Source organism: Podarcis erhardii (assembly GCF_964252035.2).
Source record: "Podarcis erhardii genome assembly, chromosome: 17".
Classification (NCBI taxonomy): Eukaryota; Metazoa; Chordata; class Lepidosauria; order Squamata; family Lacertidae; genus Podarcis; species Podarcis erhardii.
The window spans coordinates 26710719-26738607 of record NC_138515.1 but is presented as its reverse complement, the minus strand read 5'-3'; the positions used below and the strand labels follow the sequence as shown (position 1 = coordinate 26738607).

Here is a 27889-nt window from a genome sequence, read left to right as displayed (position 1 = left end):
ATGACAACAGCAGACAATTACGCCCTCCATCTTGTGGGCGAAAGGGGCATGTTTTCACCGTCTTGAGTTTTCCTGTTTGCAGACACAGGAAGGCTTTTATTTATTTAGAAAAAACAGTAAACATCATTAAGAATCTCTAAGCAGTATACAAAAATAATATAATTATCAGTAAATAGATAAAATCAGCAAGATTTTAAAAGCATGTATAGTTAGTTACATATGGTAATAGATAATAATAATAAAAATTATTAGTTAAATTCTAACAGCGGTTTGACTTCACCCCTGGAGGAACACTTACTCAAGACAGACGGATGCCAACTCAAGTCTCTTGGTGGAGAGTATTCAGCAGGCATCTAATAACGCAGCAAGGACTATTGGCTATTATCAGCACAATTGTTCTTCCCCCAAAGAAATTATACCAATTAGCCAGGCAACCCTCATAGCCACAAGTACTGCTTGTTGGTTTGAGCCAGCCCCTACTTACAGGCCAAATATCTCAGCTGAAGAAGAAACTTACACCCATTCATAGCCCAACCCACATCACAGCTATGCCAAAATGCTTCACTTTGTGTGAATAAATCAATGTGATTAAATTCTTTGGGTTATGATTATACTATTTTATTTTCGCTTTTTTAAAAAAATGAGCCTAGTAGATGACAGCTGGCACAAAGTATCCCTGCCTTCGAGCTGAAGCTTTTCTGGGTATTTGGCATTAACTGTAATGCAATAAAGCTGCCTTGAGTTATTGCTATGTTATGAATTATGGCCTGTCAGTCTCTCTCAGGACCTGTTAAATATCGCTTGTTCAGGTAACCTGTAATAACGCAGTCTTGCAGACGTACAGCTAATTTATTTTAACTGTAGGTCCACTCTAAGATCCTTTCCATAATGAACACTATCCCACTGAACTCTTAATGGGCATGGGACCTTTATTGTGTCCACAAAACGCCACTGCCCAAATACACCGACAGCATTTCCACAGATCTACCGCATCCACTGAAATGAATGTACGCCATGAGAATGCATGAAGGGTTCTTGTTTGGTGTGGCATAGGGAGGCCTGCAGTGGGCTATTTAGTCCAAAATCCTGCCCCATGAAAGGATATCCCTTGCCAGTAACTGGCTTATTTTTAATTGAAATTCACAAACCAATACAATTCCAACATTTTTATCAGTTTGTTCCATTACGACTAAAACATTTAAGTAATAAGTTATGTTTCTAACCAGTGTTTGAAATTAACCAGGAGCCAGGTGCATTTTGCACCTGTCTATCAGCCACTTGCAAGGGATGCGGGTGGCGCTGTGGGTTAAACCACAGAACCTAGGACTTGCCGATCAGAAGGTCGGCGGTTTGAATCCCCGTGACAGGGTGAGCTCCCGTTGCTCGGTCCCTGCTCCTGCCAACCTAGCAGTTCGAAAGCACGTCAAAGTGCAAGTAGATAAATAGGTACCGCTCCAGTGGGAAGGTAAACGGTGTTTCTGTGCGCTGCTCTGGTTCTCCAGAAGCAGCTTAGTCATGCTAGCCACATGACCCGGAAGCTTTATGCCGGCTCCCTCGGCCAATAAAGCGAGATGAGCGCTGCAACCCCAGAGTCGGTCACGACTGGACCTAGCGGTCAGGGTCCCTTTACCTTTACCTATCAGCCACTTGCAACCAAGTGAAGATACCTGGGCACCAGGAGGGTGCCTGACATCTCCACCATCTGGAGGTGCAGGCCTGGGGATCATTAGATCTTGACTGTTTTCACGCACTAATACCACAACCTGTAGAATTTTATCAGTTATATTTTACCTGCACCATCAAATTAATTTCAAGAGCCAAATGCTTTTTCTGTGCAGCCTGAGCAGAAGCAGTCACCATTAAGAAAAAGAAGTCGGTATAGGTCAATATATATACGGACTGTCCCTGGATCAAGTAACTTTTCTTCTCAGAGCTCTTAGCTTAGTTCAAGATTGTCATCTGAACTATCCAGGTGTTTAACTGAGAATCAATCAGTCAGTCCATCATTTGAAAAATAAGAATTTACAGCCATCTTGCCCCAAAATGGCAACTAGACATTCCATTTTGGTGACTGCAACCTTGGTTTAAGGAGTCATTTGGCACCTAGATTCTATATTGAGTTTCTTACACAGTTTCTAAGGTGTATACCAAAGATTTTCTCAGTATATAGTATATCTGAAAACATGTGAATACAACAAATGTGTCGTGCAACCACTTTCCCCTCGTTATCTGTCCGTCTCTTGTGATTCCATCATTAATTTTTTTCTGGAGTGTTGAGAATTTAATTTGTTAGAACAGAATCACCATTCAGGTATTGCCAGTTAAAAGACTCCCTAGTGACAAGCTGGGAAAGACCTCTGCCCAAAACCTTGGATAACCACTGCCCGTCTGAGCAAAATGCTTAATCATTTCTGCACAACAGCACAGAGCACTCGTTATTTTGCAATACAGTATACAGGTCACTGGCTGTGATCATTCAAAGAAGTAGCTAAGACACCTTCTATAATATTCATCAGTAATTCCCCATGCATTCCCTGGAGAAAGGAATCTTCCAAAATTATACAAATAAAAACAGAATCCAGAATCTAAGAGCTGAACGTTTTCCTGCTTAGCAACACAGAACAGAATACTAATGTAACCTCAAACCACCCAAACATTATAGCTGCCAGCACAATAGATGGAAGACAGAAGAGTAGTTTTACTGCAGCGGGCGTTACAAAGATTGAAGCACTCAAGCATTAGTTTTATTGCCTTTTCCTTATCCTGGGGCAACTCTTCACCTCAGCTGGAAGCTAAATGGCAATATTTCTAACTTCGAACCTCAAACAACCTTACCTCCCAATCCAGCACAGGCAAAAACCAAACTGCAAATTATCTCTTAAGTGAACTTAACTGCTTAGACATCTGTTTGGGGAGGGAGAAACTCTGTTTTTCTTTTGTTTTGTTTTTGCCTCTCAAACTATCAAAGGATTCTCACTCCACCCAGAAAGTGTAGGAATGACTTTTCATGTTTTACACTGGTTTTCTGTGATGCTTGGACAACTAAAGGCATCCCAAACAGTGGTTCTCAAGTGGCAGATTACAGGGTACGAGACAACAATTGAAGGCTCCCTGGCTGGCGTCCAAGGTAAATGAGAAGTATGCAACACCAGTGTACTTACCAGTGTCTGCTGATACCGTAATGTCCTTTTTGGACGGTTGTCCCCAGTCATATCCAGTGTTTGCAAATGGGGTAACTGGGCATCCCGGCGGAGGTGCCTTCCCTTCTGCTTCCCGGTTGCAGGATCATGGAATGGGACAAAACTGAAGTTGCGAGTGCTCCAGCTAAAGGCTCACTGTAGGGGGGATGCGTAACCAGATACCCTGGTTCTGCTCATGCTCTGACACAGCAGTCATGTCTCTGCTCTAATGCCTCTGACTGCTGCTCTGGCACTGAGTCAGCCCAGTAAATTAAAAGGTGATAAGATTTCTTTCTCCTGGCTCCAGTGGGGTTGTTTCTGTCCAAGGCCATTGATTCCAGAACTGGAAGGGTGATCAGTAGGGTTTTGGTGGAGGTGGACCGGAGGTCGACATTTGTTTGAGTCATGGATAAAGCATTGGAAAAAGAATGAAGAATGACCAAAATTATTAGATTGAGAAGGATATCCTAGTGGCAAAGGTGCCAATGCCCGGCTATTACTATTACAGCCAGTACAGTGGTGCCCCGCAAGACGAATGCCTCGCTAGACGGAAAACTCGCTAGACGAAAGGGTTTTCCGTTTTGGAGGTGCTTCGCAAAACGAATTTCCTATGGGCTTGCTTTGCAAGACGAAAATGTCTTGCGAGTTCCTGCGGGTTTTTTTCCCTCCCCCCCCCTTTCCTAAGCCGCTAAGCCACTTATCTGCTTATCCGCTAAGCCGCTAAAAGCCGCTAATAGCACTAATCCGCTAAGCCGTCAATGGGCTTGCTTCGCAAGACGAAGAAACCGCTAGACGAAGAGACTCGCGGAACGGATTCTTGCGAGGCACCACTGTAATCTAAAGCTTTGTATATTTCGAATGCCCTTGTTGACAGACTCTCAACAGCATCCCCTGGGAAACTAAGTTCAAATCCCACAGGCTTCACAGATTGTTCTCATAAGCAGGCAACAGCCACAGTCCTTACTGCAAATAAGCTCCAATGAAGTCAGCAGGATGTAACTGTAAACATGCTTAGGGCTGAGATGTAGTGCTTCCATAATTTTGTCCCACTAGTTCTTGTTCTGTTCCACAATGCCCATTCTAAACAATTCCTTTTCTGTTTTACTTAAGGCTACCTTTTTCTAGGGGCTGTTTCAGATGTTCAGATTTCTGTCATGCACATCTAATTATCTGAACCACTCCAGCTGCCCACCCGGTGCATTTTCAGCTTATGACAAAATCTATGTAATGAAAGTGCCCAGTGCACCTGTGGGAATGGAATTCTACAGCATAGGGAGAATCACATGGAGAATGCCCTCTTCCAGACCACTGCCACCCGGGAACTTCTGAAGGTGGTGGAAGTACCAAGACCCACCCCCCCCCCCCCGCTTGCACTGATTTAGGATTCTGAAATACCTATTTAGCAGAAGAGTACAGACTGCAAAAACATGGGTATTACCAAACCACTTTTGCTTTGATGGCAACACTTCTTCTCTTAGAGGTAGCCCAGGACAATCATATTCCTAAGGGTTTATTTAATGGTGTAGTACCTTGAATAAAATATGCACACACAACATGTAGTTTCTCAAACTACATACACACTAAAAATGGTTTCTGCATAACTCATCTTCAGTTACTAAAGTGAATCCTTCAACTCAGTCAAGCCGACTATAATTATGAGCAAAAGCATGCAAAATAATAGCTCATTAGCCTGGCAATTTTAGTGACCTTTTTCATTTTTACTTATTAATGCAATTGGCGTTTTCATAAGAATCCCAGTGTCTGCTTAATATATTTGTGAAAGTGTTTCCTTTCCACGTTCCCTGAGGCTACCGTTTTGCTTTTTCTTTGGCTGTTTTCTTCTGAAAAACCTAAATGGCTTTTCCTTTGGTTTTTAAATCCTTTAATTTGGGTATTTACAAATTAATAAGCGACCTCCAAATTCAAAGTATGCTGTGGGCCAGATAACCATATGGAGGAAAGGACATCAGACCCAATGCAACCATGTTAACAAGTACTATACTTATTGGGGGTAAATTCACGCAAGCATGGTGGGTTTAAAAAAGATTAAGCGTGGTCACATGAGGTCAGAACCCTATCTATACAGCTATCATAAACCACACTCCTCTCCTGTAAAATCAACCAAGTGCAACGCAAGATTACACAGGTGTCACTAAGGAGGATCCCTGTTTTGAATGTTCAGGGGTTAGCAAACCTTTTCAGCAGGGGGCCGGTCCATTGTCCCTCACACCGGGGGGGTGGGGGGGCAGACTATATTTTTGGTGGGAGAAAAAGAATGAATTCCTATGCCCCATAAATAACCCAGAGATGCATTTTAAATAAAAGCACATATTCTACTCAGGTAAAAACACCAGGCAGGCCCAACAAATAACCCAGAGATGCAATTTAAATAAAAGGGCACATTCTATTCATGTAAAAACACACAGATTCCTGGACCATCCACGGGCCGGGTTGAGAAGGCGATTGGGCTGGATCCGGCCCCCGGGCCTTAGTTTGCCTACCCATGCTCCAGACAAAGAGCACAGAACTACACAGAACTGAAAACTTTACCCACATTCATGACTCCAGGGTTAGAATCAATCATGTTTTTTACCAGTGCTCTTTGGTAAAAGGCCTGTTCTGCAACCTAGCTGCACTGCAGATATAGAGAAAGAGACCATGCCTCCTTAGTGGGTAAAAAAAAAGGACGCCAGTTAGAAAACAAGATCACTTTTTATTTTGGCACATGGAGATATAGTTTATATACAAAGTTTATAAAAAGTGGCAGTGACAAAGACCTGACCTCTCCTTTCTCAAACTAGGAGGAGACGTCTGTACTAACACAGTACAGTTATCAAGCACCAATTTCCAGAGAGGAGTCCCATTTTTTTTCTATTTTTACTCAGAGGAAAGAACCTTTGAGCTGTCACCCTGAGCTGTTCACTGGCCCTGAAATGGCTACTGCTCAACAGGTGCGGTATGCAGTTCAACTGCACTAGGGCAGGACAAAAGGACCTTCTAAGCTTCTGGCCTCTTGTTAGATTATTCTGCCTCATGTTATTTTCCTAACCATTATGTTTGTTTTTAAAAATATATATCAAAATCCTATAAAAATATTTTTTCAAAATCTTAGGCAAAAGAGAATGATAAAGGCTGATCAAGGGCAGCTGGTTTAAGCATACAGTCCTTGGCTGCAGGGTTATTAGGATGCCGAAGGCAACAATATACAAGAATGTAAGAGAAAAACTTAGGTATGGCATGCAACTTAAAAAAAAAAGGAAAGTGGTGAGGAGAGAGGGAATAGAGCACATTTCCTGTCCTCTGCAGCAAACATATGCACCAGTTAAAAGTCCAGGCTTTTAACCACCTGTGGCTACTGGGTGCCAGGACTGTTGCACGACTGGGAGTATACATTTGTACATATAAATAAGACTGGCTCTTGAGGATTGTCCTCATTTTGCAAGTGAGTTTCTTAAAATGGCAGGTCCCGCAAAAGGGGGCCGTTACAGTACTGGAGAAAAGAATGCATAATTAACTGAAGACTTCCTGAATTGTTTGCTCATACAATGGGAGGAGCAAAGCAGATAGGGAAATCATCTCTGCATGCCCATTTGCCCAACTCTGCCAATGTGTAGATTTGCCCTTAAAAAGCCATATGTGGCATCTGAGCAGCTGGGGGGGGGGCTTATAGCCATGCCACCCATGGAATGGGTGGGCAGAAAATATAGGCAAATAGAGTGTAGGCAAACATCTCCTAATAAAATGACAAGTCTACAATAGTCATCACAGGGTATGCTACCATTGAGAATAATGGAAATAGCAAAAAAAAGTCAAAAAGACAAACTAGTTATATAATTAGAAACACCTTGTGGAATGGAAACCTGTTTCAATTGTTTCCAAGTCCTGGTGTGAGTTTGTGCTAATAAATGTCAACTTCTTTGAGAAAATAAGCAGAACAGATTTGGGGAGGGTTGTCTTTTTAGCAAAATAGAAATTGCACATGTATTCATTATTATTTTGGGGGGGAGAAGGGGGTGATGAAAGATATAAAATGACTTTAGCATTAACCTAACTATTCCAAACTGTCTTTATTAGTCTGCATGTCCTTCATTTATTTAGAAGGTTCCTTTTCAGTTTAGCTAGTGGTTTTGCCAAATTTGCTTAGCTGCCCACAAATCTGTCTTAAAACAAAATTCAATTTATAAAGCATGCTTCTTGTTTTTGTTTTGTAAAAGCTTTATGAATGCTATTTCTCACACTCCTGTTTGTGATAAATACTCGCTACCTAGGTGCTCCCTATCAACCTCAATGTTGGCACATAAACACACTATACTTACAAACCCTGAACTGGGTGGCAAGCATCAACAAGGTGCCAAAGTCTGTCTGAAAAAGTGATATTAGAGAAATTTGCACAATGAGTAAAATGGCTGCACAATGAGTAAGAAAGCTGGCTTAGCCAGGCATAATAAACTTAAAGACATTTATATGCTAATTTCCATAGGTCACAATATCTGATAACATATGAAATTCCCAATAAAATCAGAAAAACTGTTAGAAACAACAGAACAAGTATCATATGTTCATCAGTCAACCGCTTCCTAAACAGGACAGCTTAGCGCCCCCTACCTTCAATATGAAATGCTGTAAGGGAAGAGTAGCCCTAGACCTCTACAGGAGGTCGTCCTATGGCACAGAGTATTACATGGACTTTGGCCTTAGAGGCAGTGGCCCCCTTAGATGACAGAGTTAATTCCTGGGAACAAGTAAAGGTCCTGGCAAAGAGTGCTACAATACTCTGACATCTCCTTGCAGCGGTGGAACTCGGTGCCTGGGGCATGACCTTCTCGGTGCTTGATCATTCCATTCACCTAAATGAAAAGGTAACAAAAGGCAAAAGAAAGGCTTAGAAAATTAAAACAGTATTCATTTTTGAATATTTATTTATTTTTATCTTGGTTCAGATGCTCTACTGAAATTCAAACCAGACAGGATATTTGTTTACTCGAGACTTCCAGTCTACTGCCCTATCAAAATCCAGCTTGCACTTCTGGGAATTCTCGGTCCACATACTTCTTAAGCCTGCCTTGTAGAATTTTAAGCATAACCTTGCTAGCATGTGAAATGAGCGCAATTGTGCGCTAGTTGGAGCATTCTTTGGGATTGGGCTGTAGACTGATCTTCTCCAATCCTCTGGCCACTGCCAAGTTTTCCAAACTTGCTGGCATATTGAGTGTAGCACCTTAACAGCATCATCTTTTAAAATTTTAAATAGTTCAGCTGGAATATCATCACTTCCACTGGCCTTGTTATTAGCAGTGCTTTCGAAGGCCCATTTGACTTCACTCTCCAGGATGTCTGGCTCACGGTCAGCAACCACACTACCTGGGGTGTACGAGACCTCCATATCTTTCTGGTATAATTCTTCTGTGTATTCTTGCCACCTCTTCTTGATGTCTTCTGCTTCTGTTAGGTCCTTTCCACTTTGGTCCTTTATTATGGTAATCTTTGTACGGAATGTTCCTTTCATACCTCTAATTTACTTGAACAGATCTCTGGTTTTTCCCATTCTGTTGTTTTCCTCTATTTCTTTGCACTGCTCATTTAAGAAGGCCCTCTTGTCTCTCCTTGCTATTTTTTGGAAATCTGCGTTCAATTTCCTGTATCTTTCACTATCTCGCTTGCATTTTGCTTGCCTCCTCTCCCCTGCTATTTGTAAGACCTCATTGGACAGCCACTTTGCGTTCTTGCATTTCCTTTTCATTGGGATGGTTTTCGTTGCTGCCTCCTGTATAATGTTACGAGCCTCCATCCATAGTTCTTCAGGCACTCTGTCCACCAAATCTAAATCCTTAAACCTGTTCCTCACTTCCACTGTGTATTCATAAGGGATTTGTCTTACTGGCCCAGTGGTTTTTCCTACTTTCTTCAGTTTACTGTATTTTTCGCGTTATAGGACGCACTTTTTCCCCTCCAAAAATGAAGGGGAAATGTGTGTGCGTCCTGTGGGGCGAATGCAGGCTTTCGCTGAAGCCTGGAGAGCGAGAGGGATCGGTGCGCACCGACCCCTCTCGCTCTCCAGGCTTCAGGAAGCTATCCGCAAGCCTTGGGAGCCCGCAGGAGTTGCCGCCAGGCTCCCACGGCTTGCGCAGAGCTGCCTGCATCCCGAAGCCTGGGCACACTGAGCAGTCGCACCCAGGCTTCGGGTAGCTCTGCGCAAGCCGCGGGAGCCCTCCCACGGCTTGCGCAGAGCTGCCTCTATCCCGAAGCCTGGGCGCGCTGAGCAGTTGTGCCCGGGCTTCGGGTAGCTCTGCGCAAGCTGCAGGAGGGCTCCCACGGCTTGCGGAGAGCAGCCTGTTCTGGGGGCTGTGGAATTTCAGCCTTCTCCCGCCCCAGCCCCGCACCTGGGGGAGAAATAATTTTTTTTCTTTATTTCCCCCCCAAAAAAACTAGGTGCGCCCTATGGGGCGAAAAATACGGTAAGCTTGAATTTTGCTATAAGAAGCTGATGATCTGAGCCACAGTCAGCTCCAGGTCTTGTTTTTGCTGACTGTATAGAGCTTCTCCATCTTTGGCTGCAGAGAATATAATCAATCTGATTTCGATGCTGCCCATCTGGTGATGTCCATGTGTAGAGTCGTCTCTTGTGTTGTTGGAAAAGTGTGATGACCAGCTTGTTCTCTTGACAGCACACCCCTAAATTATATCAAACGTCTGTTTGCAGAAGTTGCACTTTGCTTCCCAGAGGCCCTAAAAGGGAACAGTAATGCTACAGGAGGTCCAACAAAAGTTAAACAAGAATCTCAAGAGTGCAGCACCTTCTAGAAGTTAGTTGAGAAGCAAGAGTGAAGCACAGCATCCCAGCTCACCTTTACAAGCATGTCAGCCACATGCGTATTTCTGGAATCTTCAGCAAACACAGAGGTCAGAGCCTCTACATACCAGGACCCACGTTTGGTGTTTCTCATAGCAGCTGTGCCTGTAAGTAAGTAAGTAAAGTCAATGCAAAGTAGAAAAAGAGGAACAAGTGCAAGATGATCCACCAACAGCAGCTCAGTTCAAAGGTGTAAAACCACCTTTGAGCGGTTCATTAAAATAACGTAACAAAAAAGACCTTTATGGAACTATTCCAGATACCTCTCAGACAGGCATAGCCACATATCATATCAGAGCAAGTGGGAAGACGCAGCTTGGGGTTCTCTTTCTTGTTGGCATCGCTTTCTTCGCAACCTGGGGAGTCAGCACGCTCATTCCCATCTATTTGGTCCACTCCACGGTCTGTCTCATCTAATAAAGAGAAAACAAGAAGGCAGGAATTTCACTCACCTCCGTCGAGCATCTTTTCTAAAGGTACATTTCTGATTGTATGTTCAATTAGCAGGGTTTACTATTGAGCATCATCTACATTCCCTGACCTCCTTACTTTTGGCAACAATGACCAAATTTGCCTACAATAGTCTTATTAGCCACTTATCTACCTTGCAGTAATTAAATGATCAAAGAGCAATGGTACCACTCCCCTGGTACACATGGGGTTAAGTCTGGGAAACTCATGTCATGTGTAACTCATGTCAATTAGTCATGTGTAAGCCAGGCTCTGATTTAAGAATCCCAACTGTTTTCACCTTAGCTTTCCCCTTCCCCATCAGCCCCTGGAGAATCACCTGCCATAGAAGAGGAAAATCCCATTGATTATACCCCCATTGGCATAGACTAACCAACTGAGAATACCGTATTTTTCGCACCATAACACGCACCCGACCATAACACGCACATAGTTTTTAGAGGAGGAAAACAAGAAAAAAAATATTCTAAACGAAACAGTGGATGTATGATTTTTGTGGTTCATGCTGTGGCCACAGACATGTGATCTGACGGTGAATTTGGGGTAGCCCAATGCAAAAATCTTGAGGATCCATGTGGATCCGTGCTTTGTAACCACGTTTTTGCACCACTGCGGCCCCAGGCAACAGTGGGTGTGTGATTTTTTTGGTGCAAGCTGTAGCCATGGACATGCTATGTGATCTGATGGTGAATTTGGGGTGACCCAGTGCAAAAATCCTGAGGATCCATGTGGATCCGTGCTTTGTAACCACGTTTTAAGTGGGGAGGGAAGGAAAAGCACTCAAGGGACAAGGTGCACGCGTGGGGTGGGTGGAGAAGGATGCTGTTAATAATGCAGAAGAGGGGTATAAGAGAAGGCTCCTCTCCTCTTCCGCTTTGCTCCTTTAAAGGCTCTGCTTCTCTCCCTCTTCCCCAGCTCGCTGAAAAACTTTGCTGCTATTTAGCCCGCTGAGTGGGGAGGAGAAGGGACAGAGAGCCTGCTTGCGAAAAAATTTGCTGCTATTTAGCGAGCTATTCTCTCCCTCCTCCCCAGCTCGCTGAAAAAAACAGCTCCCTCCTCCCGGCTCGCTGAAAAACTTTGCTACTATTTAGCCCGCTGAGTGGGGAGGAGAAGGGACAGAGAGCCTGCTTGCGAAAAAATTTGCTGCTATTTAGCGAGCTGTTCTCTCCCTCCTCCCTGGCTCACTGAAAAAAACAGCTCCGGACTCGTGTAAGCGGCTCCTCTCCTCTCCCGCTTTGCTCCTTTGCAGAAGCAGGCTCTCTGTCCCTCTCTCCTCCCCTCAGCGGCTCTTCTCCCGCTTTGCTGTTTCAAAGCGAGCCACGGAGGAGGGAAGGAAGGGGAACCATGGATCCTCTGCTGACTGCAGCAGATCCCCCCGCCATCCGTAGGCATTCGCTCCATAACACGCACAGACATTTCCCATTACTTTCTAGGCGGAAAAAAGTGAGTGTTATGGTGCGAAAAATACGGTACTTCATGCCCCTGATGCAGTGGACTCCAGCCTAAGGAAGTTTATGTCACAATTAATTTATTAAGTCTTTAAAGTGCTACAGACTCTTTGTTCTTTCTACATCTTGCCAGAGCAAATAGGAAAAAGCAACATGTACAGGAAGAGCAAGAAAAAAGAAAAGAAACACTAAGGTTATTAAGTAATATTAAGCATATTTAAATAAGGGTATAAACCCAAGGCGAAGCAAATATGGGAATAAAATCTGAAGAGAAAGCATTTATACATCTTGGAAAGGTTGTTCCAGCTGCTTTCCCTCTGTAATCACCATACATCTTAAACAGTACAAAAGATGTGTATACATAGGTTAGAGGTAATAAAAGGAATGAGAAAAATGTAGGACAGAGCCCTTGATCATTTTTTAGATAGACTTGAATGAAAACTGCCTGGTTTCAAACAGTACAATCTTCTTGGATTGCATTACAACTTTTGAAAACATCAAGCATCCACAAACTAATAAATCGGACACACAGAACCATTTTAAGAAAGACTGAGAACAGATATTTTTGCTCTCGAGCAGCATCACCAACATGTCTAGTAAGATCTATACATATACAGGCATTAGCCACTGTGACTTTTGATATTTAAAATTTCAAATCAGCATCATTATCAAAAGCATGGCGAGAAGGGAAGATCTGACTCAGGACAAACTATTTCAAGTGACACCCTCAAGCTAGTTTCTAATGGTGTCCAGTAAAATGAAGTTTGATCAAATAATGCTTGCAAAGTATTTTCACAATTTATTCCACCACCAGTGAACGTGCAAAATTGGATTAAACTGCCAAATGGTAAACTGCTGCCCAAAACCTGTTTCAAGATCAGAAATTCTGCTTTATTTTCGAGACACTAATTTCTTTCAATTTTGCTGCTTTAAAGCTCATCTGAATAGCACCGAGTCTCCTATATCAAAGTGATCTCTACTCAGGTTTAAGCAAAATTTAGCAAAACTGCACCTTGAATTTTCTATAAGTGACCACAGTGTTTCTGCTTAGAAGAAATTTAATTTGGTAGGTACGAGGCTGACAGACAGAACCTTCAAGGTAGCTTCATGAGCACGAGTTACTATAAATTTTCCATTTGTTTCTTAGAATAAAACCTGTGTGTTGTTTTTCACTATCAAGGTAAGACTGAAATGGAAAATATAAAAGCATGAAGGAGGACTGTAACTTTCGACTGTTGATGAAAAGGGATGGCTTCTGTTTTTCATTACTTCTCTTATCAGCTGAACTGTTCACTTCTTCAAACCATTGGAGTTGGACTATATAGTCTATATATGTACTCCAAGCATACTGTGCAAAGGATCTCCAGGTCACAATGGTTTTATAGAGTCTATAGAATTTTTTTTAAAAAAAAACTAGGCCTGCATGGAGCACAAATATGTTGCAAAAGCTTCATTTGGTTTAGTCCATCCAGACAGGCTTATTCAGTTTTGAACTGCTTGCTGAAGCCACCAAGTAGAGGCATAAGAACTGAATTTTGTAAGAACTTAGGCTTCTATGTTAAGAATTTCTTAAAGACGGATAATCCACAGTTGGACATGTGACTGTTAACTTGGAAGGCCTAAATCCCACTTCTGGATGTCTCAGTCCCATTGAATATACCATTTTGGGATTGCTTCTTGCATTAATTTGAGCAGGTCAAAGTCGAGCAGAGTGGTGTTTTAAAAGGAGAATCAAGAGCAAACTGACCCCCCCCTTCCTTCTCTCTCAGACCAGAAAAACAACTGGGAAAACATTAGCCCCAGAGGCACTTGTAGTGACATTTGCTGGCAGGGCAGGCGGTGAGGGAAATAAAATGTGAGGGAGGCAATTAAGAAAGAAGAGCACAAGCTTGGAGCAAGGTAGAAAAGAGGTGGTGCATGTACATGTTAGTTTTATTACATTTAAGAACTGGAAGCCACTCTGGGAGCCTTTTCTTCGCTGCAGGGGAGGATTCATTAAGGTTCTGTGCTTGAATTAGTAAGGTTACTGGGAAGTAATGCTACATTTATTGTAGGCTTATGTTCCAGCATGGCCTCAAATGGCTAAGGAAAGTGACCTGTTTTGTGAATCTCCCATCATCTCCTATACAAGTTACGGTCTCTTAAAACACAGTATAATTGGAAGATGTGCTAGAAAGTTTATGCCAAGAAGCTTATGCCCCTCTTGTGTTTCTTGGTACTTTTCTTCCAAAATTCCTTTCAATTGACTTAAGAGTTTCTTCCATGAAGGATCATGTCACTGAAGACGGTGACATAAAGCTTTGAATGTCTAAATTTTCTTGTACATGCTCTAAATGCAGCTGAAGACCCTGTTCCCCATCTGATTCTAAGGAACTTCATAAAAGAGTTTTTCAATGGAATCTCTCTTCAAAGAAATTCATAGTTCTTGTTTTATATTATGGTGTTATGGAAGGTGGGTGACTGGCCCTCGGACTGCTGCTTTTTTCATTTCCCCCAGATCCAGAAAAGATATGGAAATCTATAGTCCAGACCAAAGAGCAACTGTGATCAAGTTCCAGGATGCAGGTAAAATCTCCATGCTGGGTTATGATTAGTGTGGCTAACCGCCCCGCACCACACATGCAAGATATGGGAATTATTACAAAGCTCCCCTTTGTCATGGTGCTGCAGGGTCTGCAATCTGCTGACCACATGCCATGCAGAGTGAGAAGCACTTACAGAGAGAGGTAGTGGCAACAGCAAGGCAGGGAGGTGAATGTGGGTTCCGCTTATACCTGAGAGAAGCAAAGAGGAGAGTTGAGCGCAAGCTGTGTAGCATGGAGAATGTTTGTGAAGCACAGGTAACCCCACCCCCACACCCTTCTCCTTGGGTTACGTACCTCCCCGGCATGCTTGAATGAAGAACATTTTGGGCTTATTCTGAAGCCTAGGGCAGTTTGCGTTATCAAAGAGTCTGAAAATCTCCTGCAGCTGGGGGGAAAAAAACTTACAGTAAACATTTGTTAGAAAAAACTGCTAAACCAGTTTCATCAGAATCATGCTTTTTAATTGTTATATATGTTATTCTGTAAATCATCATGAGAATATTTATACTGAAGGGTGGCAATGAAATAGGCAAGCAATCACAATATTTTAAATATCATTCAAATATACATTCTGCTCCTATATGTTTCCATTAATTGCTTTCCAACTTCCAGAAATACCTTCATTTCTGCTTCAGGCCAGAATCTATTATAACTTTATCTGCCAGTAGCTGGTTGCCAATTTCATCATCCTTAGATGACCACGCCCTACACAAAGGAGGACTCCACAAAGGTAAATTACCTGAAGCAGTTTGCCATCCACTCCATAGACCCCACCCTCTATGCCATGTGAGAGAAGTGATACTATGCAGGAATCTACATCTCGGTGAACTGGAAGCTTTGAAAAGTTTTCCAACTCCTTATGCATTTCCTGAGAAAAGAGATAACTAAAATCAGCAATCCCTGAAACTGCAAATACCAGAGAAGTGGAAAAGGCACAATTAACAGAGCAAAGCCATGTACCAATAACAAGCTTAATGGGGAGCCAAAGAAGGCTAATTAATTATCAAAAATGGTTGAACATGGGCCCAATTTCCAGAGAATTTCCAGATTTTATATTCTGTTTAATCCAAGTATTCAGAGATAGTAATTTCTAAAATTCTGTAACCAGCCAGCCAGTCTTCCTGGGGCCTCTGACTCCAGAGTAGGAAGCAGAAGATCCCTGATGGCAGAAACAGCCCAAGTGGCACTGGCTGTCTAGGCAAAGGCTGAGAGAAACTTCTGGTTGCTGTGCCCAGCCTCTACAATTCTGGGGGACCAAAGTTATTTAATCACTATCACAAAGTTACTACACTAAGCAATCTTCTGTAGATTTTTATTAAACGTGTGTAAGAGTAATGTAAGTGAAATGCGTTAAAATAAATGAATTTGCTAATAAAATTGTGAGACTGAACAAACTAAATAAAGTACTTAATAAAAATACAGTAAATTATGCTATCTAGATAGCAGTAGAGATAAAAATTCTACATGGAAATACAATCCTTAGTATACATAAAGTGCTTGCTCCAGTATACCCAGATTCACATTAGAAATGATGCCAGTTACCCAATTTATTGTGAGGAGCCAATTATAAAAATGACTTCCATGAGGCAGACATTCATCATGCTTGTTCCATTCTCAGGGCTCACCTGTGCAGTTTGATCATGCCGTACCATCACTTGGTACCCAAGATGTCTGAAGAGCATTTCTAGGGCAGCTTGGTCAACATTGCCACCAGAACGGAACTCTAGGTCCGTCTCACTGCTAAAATGCACGTTGCTAAGTATCAGCGCCAAGCCCCGTGGGTGTGATTTCATCCTGTATGCCTGTGAAAAACAGGTAAGCTGATGGATCCAGATTCCTGGTATATTATGTAAAACAGCAAAATCACAAGATACTTATTCATGACAGTCAGAATCCTGTTGCATACCTACATAAATAAACACAAAGGGAGAGGACACCTTACATTTATAGCAGGAAAAGGATTTATAGGCTAATGGCCAGAAAAATCCCAGCAATGTAAGGTTCCATGCTAACGCTCAAACAAGTTCATATTTGTTTCTATCAGTGTACAGGATTTCCATTTAGAAATTTAATGATGATTTTAAAAGAACTTTATTCTTTTGCCTAAAGAATTAGAAAAAAATGTCCCAGTCTGGTAGAAGCACCAGTGAGAAGAGAATGCCTGGCAGAGACTGTAAGGGAAGGATACTTAAATCAATGGAACTCATGCTATCACACTTTAAGAACTGGACTCAGAAATGGCATAAGCTCCTAGGAAAATATGTAAGTGCCTTTGGGAAGAAAATACAGGTATCTAAAAGAGAAGCACACATCAAAATAAAACTTATTAAACCACCTGCCTCTATTTTTCAGTTTGGGATGGCTCATGTTCTTAGAACTGCATGCGAAAGTAAAAAACATGTCATCCCCTGAACAGGCATTTATTTCACATTTTGAAGCTGGCTTTCTGCAGATTACCAATAAAAGCACCCAATGCTTGTTGGGGGGGGGACCCTAAACTTCCACCCTTCAGGATACTCACCATGTGCTCATGCTCATGATAGAATTCTGGGGTGCACAGCTTCACCTGAGGATAGTGAGGACCATCTCCATCATCCAAAGAATGCTCCACTGGTTCTGCTGAGACACAGGCCAACAACCCAAATGTAAGTGGCTCAGCAACAAAATAACTTCTGTGCAAGTGTAAACTTGGCATTTACAACTATTTAGGAATACCAGATGAATAATATAACCCGCCAATTTTTTAAGCGCTGGAGGAGTAAGTCCAGAATGGACTTCCCAGTTACAGTAAAGAGATCAAAATGATTGCAAATCAAATGCATGTTTATGTAGCTTTTCAAAACACCACTTTTTGTGATATTCAGAACATATGTGTATATTAGTTAATTAAGTGGGGAGAATCTCAGGGTTAAATCAGACTTGATATAAAGTGTATGAATGAAATTAGTGTGCCTTTTTTGTTATGAAGGCAGCATTTGCAGGGGAGCTGCAGAAGCCTCATGGCTGTGGAGATGGAGTAGGCAAATTTACTTTCTAGCTCTGAGGGATAGTTCAGTTGGTAGAGCATGTGGCCCTTTGATCTCAGGGTTGTGGGTTCAAGCCCCATGTTGGGCAAAATATTCTAATACAGTGGTGCCTCGCAAGACGAAAAGAATCCGTTCCGCGATTCTCTTCGTCTAGCAGTTTTTTCGTCTTGCGAAGCAAGCCCATTGACAACTTAGCGGATTAGCGCTATTAGCGGTCAGCGCTTTTAGCGATCAGCTGTTAAGCGGCTTATCAGCAGAACAGCTGATAAGCGGCTTAGTGGTTTAGGAAAGGGGGGGGAGCGAAAAAAACCCACGGGAACTCGCAAGATTTTTTCGTCTTGCGAAGCAACCCCATAGAGAAATTCGTTTAGCGAAGCGCCTCCAAAACGGAAAACCCTTTCGTCTAGCGGGTTTTCCGTCTTGCGAGGCATTCGTCTTGCGGGGCACCACTGTACTGCAGGGGTTAGACTAGGTGGTCCTGGTGGTCCCTTCCATATCTACAATTCTCTAATTCTCTCCCTACTATGGTGCTAACAAAAATAGCCTCGCTGATGCTGCTTTCTACATTTCAAGGGAAGCCCCCATTGACACCAATGGGGCATTTCTTTGAAGTGGAAGTAGCAACTTCAAATAGGCATTTGTTGGGACTATATCAAGAAGAGAAAGGGTTGAGGCTACCAGTGAAACACAGAGCCACATTTTAGAAAAACGCACCAAATGTTATTGGATTACAGCACCCATCCTCTGTGAATATAACCCATGTTGGCTGGGGTTGATGGGAGTTGGACCCTAATAACATCTGGAGGGCCACTGGTTCACCATAGCTGGTTAATAAATAAGTTAAACTACTATGACTTGCTCAAGTCTAAGCACCTTGCCCTGTGCAACCTGCCAAATATAATGACTAATGGCAACCAATTATAGTTTTGTGGTTATTTCTGTGTTACAGCTATTGTTAATAGTCATGGATAAAAAACGCATATACTAAATAATTTATCTGGTTGCTAGTTAATAATAAAACAGTTTGCAATTTAGAAGATCAGCAGGATGCAACCGAAACCAAGAGATCTGGCCATAAAATTTGGATGTAAAAAGTAGGTCAGCTTTTTGAACATAGTTTCACATTATTCTTGCATGGAAAATATAAGAACGTTATAGTCAATATATTGTATTCTTAAGAGCCACCGTTCTGAAAACAATAGTCTGGGGACTGAAATACAATTTGCCACACATCCCAACCAGGTTTTATTAAAAAGACATGTCACCTAGTTTTAAGTATTTCTGTTATGGAGATGTGAATCTCAGGCACATTCTTCTCTTTAATTTTATTTATATCTAATTTATTTATAATGTATCTCTGTCCCTTCAAAATATATAGGGAGAAAACAATTTCTCTCAAAGAAGTCTGGCCATGAACAATATGCATGAGATGCAAGTAAAATAAGAGGAAAATACAAGAGCCCTTTGCAGCATTTATTTTCCAAGCAACCTGCGTCCCCAAAATGGTATGCTCGTGGCACCCCAAAGCTCCCCATTGCACCCCAAAGCCTCCTGCCTCTCCCAGTTTTGGACATTTTTTAATTTAAAAAATTGTGCTTTTTTGGCTTTGTTATTGGGGTGATAGGTGAAGAGCCAATTTTTTTGTCTGTTTATTTGTCTTTTTTATGTGTGTTTGGCTCATTTCTGAGCACCATCAATTGGGCATTTTGTGGTGCTCACAACAGTTTATTAGATTTCTGAATGTGCCCCCAGGTCCCAAAAGGTTGGGGACCTCTGCAAGCAACTACAGTTTGGAGCATAACATCCAAAACAAAGAAACAAGTGTAATATTAAAGTGGGGATTTCTCCTTATAAATGGAATTGAAGGCAACCTTTCATTACAATTTTGAAGGCTGCATTAGGTCAGATAATATTGTTTCATAGGCTGAGTCTGAAAAAATAGGCCACAAGTTGCCTATCTTTATGTAATTTAATATATCCTATCTTTTCGACACATTATTCTTGGCTCCACGTATGTGGTATAAGAAAGCTGGAGTGGAAAACGACAAGAGTATCAAAACTTAAAATATATAAAATCAAATAGATATTTCAAGCAAAAATAGCATTTCATCAGAGGACACATTCTGGCAATTTTCAAAGTATCCTATAGTATCCTACTACTAAAAATAGCCTTTATGAGGGAGGAATATATAAATATTCCAAACAAATAAAGCAGCACCACCACCATGTGGCTGCCATAGCAAAAGCAAAGGGGGGTGGGAATCTATTTTGGATTACAAAAGCCTTGCACACTGATCTCTGACTTTTGTTTTTCATATATTTAAAAGATAGCTCCTTGGGGCTAAATGTTTTCAGGCTTGCTCTTACCTAACAAAAATGCTTGATCTTTTCTTAACCAAAGGCAATAGTGGAAAATCAACATGCATTTTCCTACCCCCACAACAGAAATCTTTTTTCTTTTGTTCATTGTGTGTCATATTAAATAGAATGCTAGTAAACGACAAAAGGAAGTTTTTAGCCATTACAATTGCAATACTCACATTTCACAAAAATAAACTTACCAAGTTGCCACCGTGGCCTTTTTTGAGAGATTTCTGATTCAGGTAGAGGAAATGGCAGATTTTCCTCATAGCCAGAATTCAGCTGAAAGAGTCCACACAGCATTATTAAACATAAATACAGAGATGCAAAGGAAAATAACCACTTTCTGCCTACTGGATGTCTATACAGACACCAATCATCCTAGGTAGTCTTCACACAAAGCACATAAAATATAAGACACATGTAAGTATATATCTATTGAAGTTAGGATTCCTGGTCCTCTTTTTGGGAATATTCATTTCAAGCCAGGTGTGTAAATGTATTTACTCCCCCTCCCCACACCCATCCCCAGTAAATAATCATCATATAAAACACCACAGGAATCATGTGCCACTCCACCATAACAACAAAAATAGAAGTGAGGGTATTCAGGAGCATGGAGAGGACAACAGGAGATAACTAAACAAATATGGGGTCCCCCCCACTTTTATTTGATCCTTCCTTACCCTTGCGTTCCCATTGATATGGCTGGGAATGGTACTCAGGAGCATTTCCACTAAGTGCTGCTGTTTGGTTTCTTGTAAAGCTTCACAGAAAGCCGAGAAGGCTTTGGGACCCCTCTTTGGGAGCAGGTTCAAGAATTCTATGTTTTGGCTAAAACTTCCAGACTTGCCCTGAATTCAGAAAAAAACCAAACATGTTAAAAGATCACTGAATGGGTAGGTGAACCAACATCATTCCTATGGAGCTTTGAAGTGCTCTCACCCTGGCAGTGCAATCCTGTACATATCTACTCAGAAGCAACTCTCACTGAGTTTAATGAATCTCACTCCTTAGTTTCTGACATCAGGAATCACAAGACAGAGAATCCACTAGAACACTTCAATCTCCCAGGACATTCTATACAAGATCTCAAAGTAGCTGTAATATTACAAAAGAATTTCAGAAATAGAGTGGAAAGAGAAGTTGCTGAATTACATTATTACCAAACTTAAAACCATGGAGAGACCTGGTCTGAATAGAGACATTCGATTCTTATCTCATTATACATGATAAAGCTGTTTTTGGCCATCTCATCCCTTTCTTTTTCCTGTAAGACCAATTGCAGTTGTTAACAGTCGTCAACTGGTTTACCACACCTTTCAGCCACTCACCCATTCCCACCACTCTTCTGAGTAATACCCCTCCCCACCCTCTTACTATTATATAAAGGTCTGGTGACTTCTCTTTCAGTGTATCTTAAGAAGTGTGCATGTACACAAAAGCTCATACCAATAACAAACTTAGTTGTCTACAGCAGACCAACACGGCTACCTTCCTATATCTAGAACTCCTTAGTGTGTATACTAGGATTGCTGCCTAATTTGAAAGAATGGAATCATGCAAATGTTAACATACATGTAATAAATATATTCAATTTCACTATTCTTTCCTCCTTTTGTCTCCCATATAGCAACCCTGTACGGAAACCTCCAAGGAAACTGCACAGGGAGGATTAAATATTTTACATCACAGAACAATCACATCTTGCAAGTGATTAACTTCTGTGATTTCAAGCATACATGGTTGTAAGATGGCCAGCTGAAATCCCGCAAATCGCACATAAGGCAAGGAATATAAAAGCTCCTTTTGCACCAGCACCGAAAGAGTTCTTAAGCTCTCTCTGCCTTGCTTACTGGGCTTTGGGAGGTTCTCACAAGAGGGCTCGTTTGGTTATATGTCTCTGCATATATCCGCCATCCCCAAGACATAATGCCTGGCCAAGACATGTTACACAAAACACAGAGCAGTTGCAAAAAAACCCTACATAACTTTACTCAGAGTGAATCAGACAATCACATTTTACACATTAATTCACACCAATGTTCGAAACTCCCATTGTTCTAGGCACATTTTGCAACAGAGAATTTCATTAGCGCAAGCAGTTTCTGAGCTCTGGGCGTAATACAGTACTGCACCTATGATTTCAGATTAAAACTGCACAGTGGACAGAAAGGAGGACCTTCTTCTGCCTCCCCACTTCCAACCACTCTCTGAAGACTGGAGAAGAGATCCTCTTAAGAATATCAGGGGGTGGGCAGGGGAAGCATGGCTTTGTTTTTTGCAGTCTTCGGATGAGGACTAGACCATGTGAAAAATGAACATAAGATTTTATCTGTAGTTCATTCAGTCAGCTTTGTATTCTTGTTATAAAGTTTCTAACACAGATTCACACACAAAGAAGTTGGCATCCCCTTGATAGTTTAACATACATTTTGTATTAAAATATTGGTTCTTTAGAAATACATAGAAATAAAAATGTTTGTGATTTATTACTGGAAAAGTCTGCCTCACAGCTTGGGAACTGGAAAAATTATTTCCCTCTCCAGCATTCTACATTATTTCAATTTATTGGTTAAGTCTGCATCATCCAACAACACAGCTGGACTCCTTCAAACAGAGAAGATGATAGAATGGGAATACTTCAACAGCACCCAGTGTTTTAAGAGGCATGATGCAAACACTTGTTTTAAAAAGTTAACTTTTAGGAGCTACTGAGACATAAGTGACAAAAGGGGTGCTTGGATCAATAGCTGTTTGATTACTTATGCCAGCATGGGCTTTTAGAACTTAGCCAAGTGCCTCATTTCTGTTCATTCTCTTGCTCTTTAGCCCAGCCTCACAAATGTCCTTGAAAGTTATTAGCCTACCCTATATATTTTTCTTAGAAGGCCTTCCTTAGTCTTTTGGAGCACACAGAGTCTGAAAACAGAGGGGACTAACCCTTTTCCATCTTAAAAAGGTCACTTGCAGGCAGTTCTTACCAGGTAAGAAGCTCAGTCCGTACTGTTAAGCAAACTACCCTGATTTCACTTGGAATAATACGGGGGTTGGTTTTTGCACTTCTCCAATTTTGTGGTATAGTTTTCCATTTCAAAAACATAGAACAAGGCAAATAAAGTATGCATATTTAAGATGCGTACCAAAAACTGAATTGAAAAGAAAATTGCAGACAGAATGGACTTCTAAATGTACACATGGGAAATGGACTGGAAAAAGATAGATCTGCCCATCCCTAATTACCAGTCTTAGTCTATGACATTTTTTTTATCTAGTTATTTGCTGCCGAATACTACTGATCTCATTTGACACACAGGAATAATTGCGGCACTTAGAAGCATAAACAGCAACGATAATTTTGGATAATTAAACTTTTAATTCCAGTTGCTGACAAGAGTAATTGTACCTGTATCATCTCCATCATTGCTTCAGTGATCACATCCTTTTCTATGAGGTGTTCCATCAGTTCCTTCAAAACTAGCTGCTTTGCTAGGGAAACACGATTCTTTTTCAGAGCCTCTTGGTGACATTTCTGCATGCCACATGCGCCCAGCATCCTAGAAGAGATAAAAATCCTTTTTCTTCTAACAAGCTACTGGAAGAAGTTTTCACATTAACCATACACCAAATGAGAAGTGAAACTTGTGTGTTTCCATTATGAATTCTTAGGAAGATAGAATTTTGTCAGGTAAATGGAAGAGGGGTATCATGGGGAATTCTGAATGAAAAGAAATCTAGCTTTGAAACACTTGTTTATTCTATTACACAGATCTTTTAGTAGAGAACACACACCTTTTTTAGTGATTCCTGAACATTCTTTCCTCTCTCCCTAATTACAGTTTTGCATCAGCAATATCCAACAAAGATTGGTGAAGGATCTGCTGGCTGGAAGAAGGAAAACAAGAACTTTTGTGATCACGCCAATAGCCTGATGGGAGTGTGTAGGAGTTAGAAATAACACCAGTTAGAAAAAAGAGCTGCCCTGTTTATTGACCAAAATTATAGGCCACCAGCTCTGACTTTTTCATCTTCCGAAAACATTGGATTACTTTCTAGACCAGTGTTTCCTAAACATCAGCCTTACACTGAAAACAGTCACAGCTTAGTAGTGGCTCACAAATTAAGGAATTCAGAAAGAATTTGAAAATTTCTATGCTGAAAGGTGACAATTTCAAAGTTTGTGGGAAAGTAATTTATTTACTTATTAAATTTATAGCGTGCCCTTCCTCCCAAAGAAGCACAAGAAGGCAAACACACAATCAATAAAATGAAAACAACTGAAAGCAAGTCTAATACAGATGCAAACTGGGAAAAATTGCTATATTATTTCCTCAGTTCAATTCTGCAATAAACAAAACCATCGATTTTATAAACACTAGAATAGCCTAACAAAATTCTGTATTATATACACTGCATGCTGAACAGAGATACTTTGTTCATACATAGTTACTGCAACATAGTAGCTCATTTGACTTTTATTCAATATCAATCTACCATATTTACTCGAATCTAATGCTCACCTTTTTGGGCCAAATTACATTGCAAAAATTAAGGTGCGCATTAGATTCAATGGCACATTTGCATTCGCCAGCAATACTTTTTTTGGTTTCACAGTTCTGAAAATTGAGGTGTGCATTAGATTTGGTGGTGCATTAGACTCAAGTAAATACGGTATATCTTGATTTCTTCTGCTGCTAAAACACATTTTAACTTTTAAGATGTTTGTATTTTAACTTTGATGTTGTTTGGACATTTTGACTTCATTTGGAGGATAACAATCTAATTAAAATAATATTCAATTTCCCAATATATTTTCACAGGTGCACACTAGAAATCACCTTCTCGCATGGTGGTCTAAACCGATTTGGACACTTGGGAAAAGTTGGGTGTTTTTAAGAACAGTTTAAACCTCCAGTGTACTGGTAAATTCTGAAGTGCAGACACTCACAATAACCCCTATAGCTGTGTCCCTTCTAAAACTATAGGACTAGATGACTCGCAGGAATCCCTTCCAACTCTACAACGCTGTGATGGTAAAGGTAAAGGTAAAGGTAAAGGTACCCTTGACCATTAGGTCCAGTCGCTAACGACTCTGGGGTTGCAGTGCTCATCTTGCTTTATTGGCCGAGGGAGCCGGCGTACAGCTTCTGGGTCATGTGGCCAGCATGACTAAGCCACTTCTGGCGAACCAGAGCAGCGCACAGAAATGCCATTTACCTTCCTGCCAGAGCGGTACCTATTTATCTACTTGCACTTTGACGTGCTTTCGAACTGCTAGGCGGGCAGGAGCAGGGACCGAGCAACGGGAGCTCACCCCGTTGCGGGGATTCTAACCGCTGACCTTCCGATCGGCAAGCCCTAGGCTCTGTGGTTTAACCCACAGCACCACCCGCATCCCTGTGATGGTAGGAGCCCACTACTGGGGGCTGAGGTCCCTTAAGCCCCCTGCAATAAAACATTAGAGGGGGCCAGGTCCCTCCAGAGTTGATGGGCAATGCCATTCAAATGGTGTGGCATGTGCCACATCCCATCATCCATTATGCTGGGCAAGGCTTACCTAGCCCCCCCCCCGCACCCCCAATATTTTAAGTTCACACCCCTGCCTTGTGTTTCTCCACCTGAATTTTATACTTGCAAGCCGCACCAAAACTACCACCAGTTCACAGCTCACCCATTAAACTGCTGTGAGAGGGATTAATTACGCCTGAAACGCTTTGAACAATTAAAAAACCCTCCGATCATGATTTATTCGTGGCTCTGCATTATATAATATATATATTATATATATATTATATTATATATTATATATAATATTATATATTATATTATATAATATTATATATTATATAAATTATATATATATATATATATATATATATATATATATATATAATATATAATGGAGTCACTGCATTATATAATATATTAGGAGCGATGAAAAGAGAGGCGGGGATGTCGGTGGAGGGAGGCGAGTGCCAGGGAGGAAACGCTGAAGGGGCCCTGGCAGGATGCGCGGCTCTGTCAACCCTCTTTCCCCTCAGCAAAAGCGGCTTCCCGCCTGGGGCTCCGCCGCCAGAGGCCTCTCCCATCCCCCCGCCTCCACTCCTCCCTTGAGGGGCTTCGGCCCCGTCCAGCTCCCTCTCGCCCCGCTTCCCCGCCCCGCCCCGCCGCCTCAGCGAATCGCGAAGAAGAGCAAAAGCCACTCACTCGCCTCCGCCGCCGCCGCCTGGCGCTTCCCGGCGCGCGGTAGGCCGCGGGGGCGCGAGGCAGGAGGCGCAGCTTTTCCCGCCTAAAATTTCTCCTTCCTCCAACGGCCTGCAAGTAATAGAACGGGGGGTGGGGAGGAGGAGGGGGGGAAACAGAGAGGAGGAGGAACAACTATTCCCGATCACGTGGCTGCAACTAGGTTGGGGCGCCTGCGCAGAACGGGCGGGACTATGAGAGCGAATGCGCGCGCACTCCAACCCACTCGCTTTGGCCAGTCTCTTCCCCCGCACGCCTCGATAACTCAACAAAACTACCAGGAACCCGCCTATTGTGGGGCGCATGCGTGCCTTTCTCTTTGTTCCTTGGGGATTCCGCTGGGTCCGTCCGCTGGCCCCTACTGCGCAGGCGTGTTTTAACCCGCAGGGGTCTGCCTTTTTTTTTTTTTAAACAAAACAAATTCCTTCCAGTAGCACCTTAAAGACCAACTAAGTCAGTTCTTGGTATGAGCTTTCGTGTGCATGCACACTTCTTCAGATACACTGAAACAGAAGTCACCAGACCCTTCTATATAGTGAGAAGGTGGGGAGGGGTATTACTCAGAAGGGTGGTGGGAATGGGTGATTGGCAGATAGCTGTGATGAGCCTGTTGACGACTCTTAACGACTGCAATAGGTCTTACAGGAAAAAGCAAGGGGTGAAAAGGTGAAAAATGGCTTTGTCATGTATAATGAGATAAGAATCCAAGGTCTTTGTTCAGACCAGGTTTCTCCATGGTTTTGAGTTTGGTGATAAGTTGTAATTCAGCAGCTTCTCTTTCCAGTCTATTTCTGAAATTCCTTTGTAGTAAAACAGCTACTTTGAGATCTTGTATAGAATGTCCTGGGAGATTGAAATGTTCTCCTACTGGTTTCTCTGTCTTGTGATTCCTGATGTCCGATTTATGTCCGTTTATTCTTTGGCGTAAGGTCTGGCCTGTTTGTCCAATATAGAGAGCTGAAGGACACTGTTGGCATTTTATGGCATACACAATGTTAGACGATGAGCAATTAAATAGTCCCGAGATGGTATGTGTGATGTTGTTGGGGCCAGTAATGGTGTTGTCCGGGTGTATGTGGCAGCAAAGTTGGCATCTGGGTTTATTGCAGGCTCTGGTGCCAGTGTCCGTGTTAGGTCTGGTTGTAGTATTATTGTGGGTTAGGAGTTGTTTAAGACTGGGTGGCTGTCTGTAGGCAATGAAAGGTCTTCCTCCCAGAGCTTGAGAAAGAGAACTGTCATTGTCCAGGAGAGGTTGTAGATCTCTGATGATGCGTTGTACTGTTTTAACTTGGGAGCTGTATGTGATGACTAGAGGTGTTCTGTTATTTTCTTTTTTGGGTCTGTCTTGCAGCAAGTTCTCTCTGGGTATCAGTCTGGCTCTGTTGATCTGTTGTCTAACTTCATCTGTTGGGTATTTTAGTTCTAAAAAGGTTTTTTTTTTTTTGGCAGCATTCTGCCCGACCTTACATTCTGTCTTCACTCCCATGAGGACGGCGGTGATGGTTTTTTATTTAAAAGAACAGAGCAGTTTCAAAAGTAGTTCTTAAGTTTTAAAAAAGAGGACTTGCAATATCATCATCATCTGCTTATTTGCATGCCACATTTCCACAAAATTGTGCCAAAAAGTGGTTCACATCACATGCGATCACTTAAAGTACAACGGTTTTTTAAAAAATGCATATTAGAAACAATTAGAAATAATATCAATCCATTAAAAAATAATAAT

General features: G+C 41.9%; 2 protein-coding genes across 5 annotated transcripts in view; both read right to left on the bottom strand.

The window, feature by feature from the left end:
* CLCN1 (chloride voltage-gated channel 1) overlaps nt 1-3675 on the bottom strand; it is a 103454-nt gene extending 99779 nt beyond the window's left edge. The window contains exon 1 of the mRNA XM_081844894.1: nt 3162-3675. Coding sequence (XP_081701020.1) covers nt 3162-3212 — 51 coding nt within the window. The 5' untranslated portion in view covers nt 3213-3675. The remainder of the gene's footprint in view (nt 1-3161) is intronic.
* A 2197-nt stretch (nt 3676-5872) lies between these two features.
* Nucleotides 5873-26133, bottom strand: CASP2 (caspase 2). 4 transcript variants are annotated; one of them, XM_081845366.1, is made up of 11 exons: nt 26128-26133; nt 23327-23477; nt 20607-20774; nt 20121-20202; nt 17055-17152; nt 16159-16335; nt 15273-15401; nt 14828-14918; nt 10293-10442; nt 10025-10134; nt 5873-8026 (listed from the first exon to the last, which is right to left on the bottom strand). In XM_081845366.1, the coding sequence occupies exons 2-11, from the start codon at nt 23474-23476 to the stop codon at nt 7892-7894; spliced, it is 1290 nt and encodes a 429-aa protein (XP_081701492.1). In that variant the 5' UTR covers nt 23477; nt 26128-26133; the 3' UTR covers nt 5873-7891. The 4 variants fall into 4 exon arrangements, with proteins under 4 accessions (XP_081701492.1, XP_081701490.1, XP_081701493.1 ...); XM_081845364.1 differs by lacking the exon at nt 26128-26133 and adding an exon at nt 23714-23821 and having other exon boundaries at nt 23327-23479; XM_081845367.1 differs by lacking the exon at nt 26128-26133 and adding an exon at nt 23714-23821 and having other exon boundaries at nt 17055-17149; nt 23327-23479.
* Between the last annotated feature and the right edge of the window lie 1756 nt (nt 26134-27889).

Coding starts and splice junctions, on each gene's coding strand:
- CASP2 (XM_081845366.1), bottom strand. CDS start 23,476: ATGCTGGGCGCATGTGGCATGCAGAAATGTCACCAAGAGGCTCTGAAA. Junction 20,203..20,606: donor ATATCAATGGGAACGCAAGG/GTAAGGAAGGAT, acceptor GGACTCTTTCAG/CTGAATTCTGGCTATGAGGA. Junction 15,402..16,158: donor GGCATGATCAAACTGCACAG/GTGAGCCCTGAG, acceptor CTCTTTTCTCAG/GAAATGCATAAGGAGTTGGA.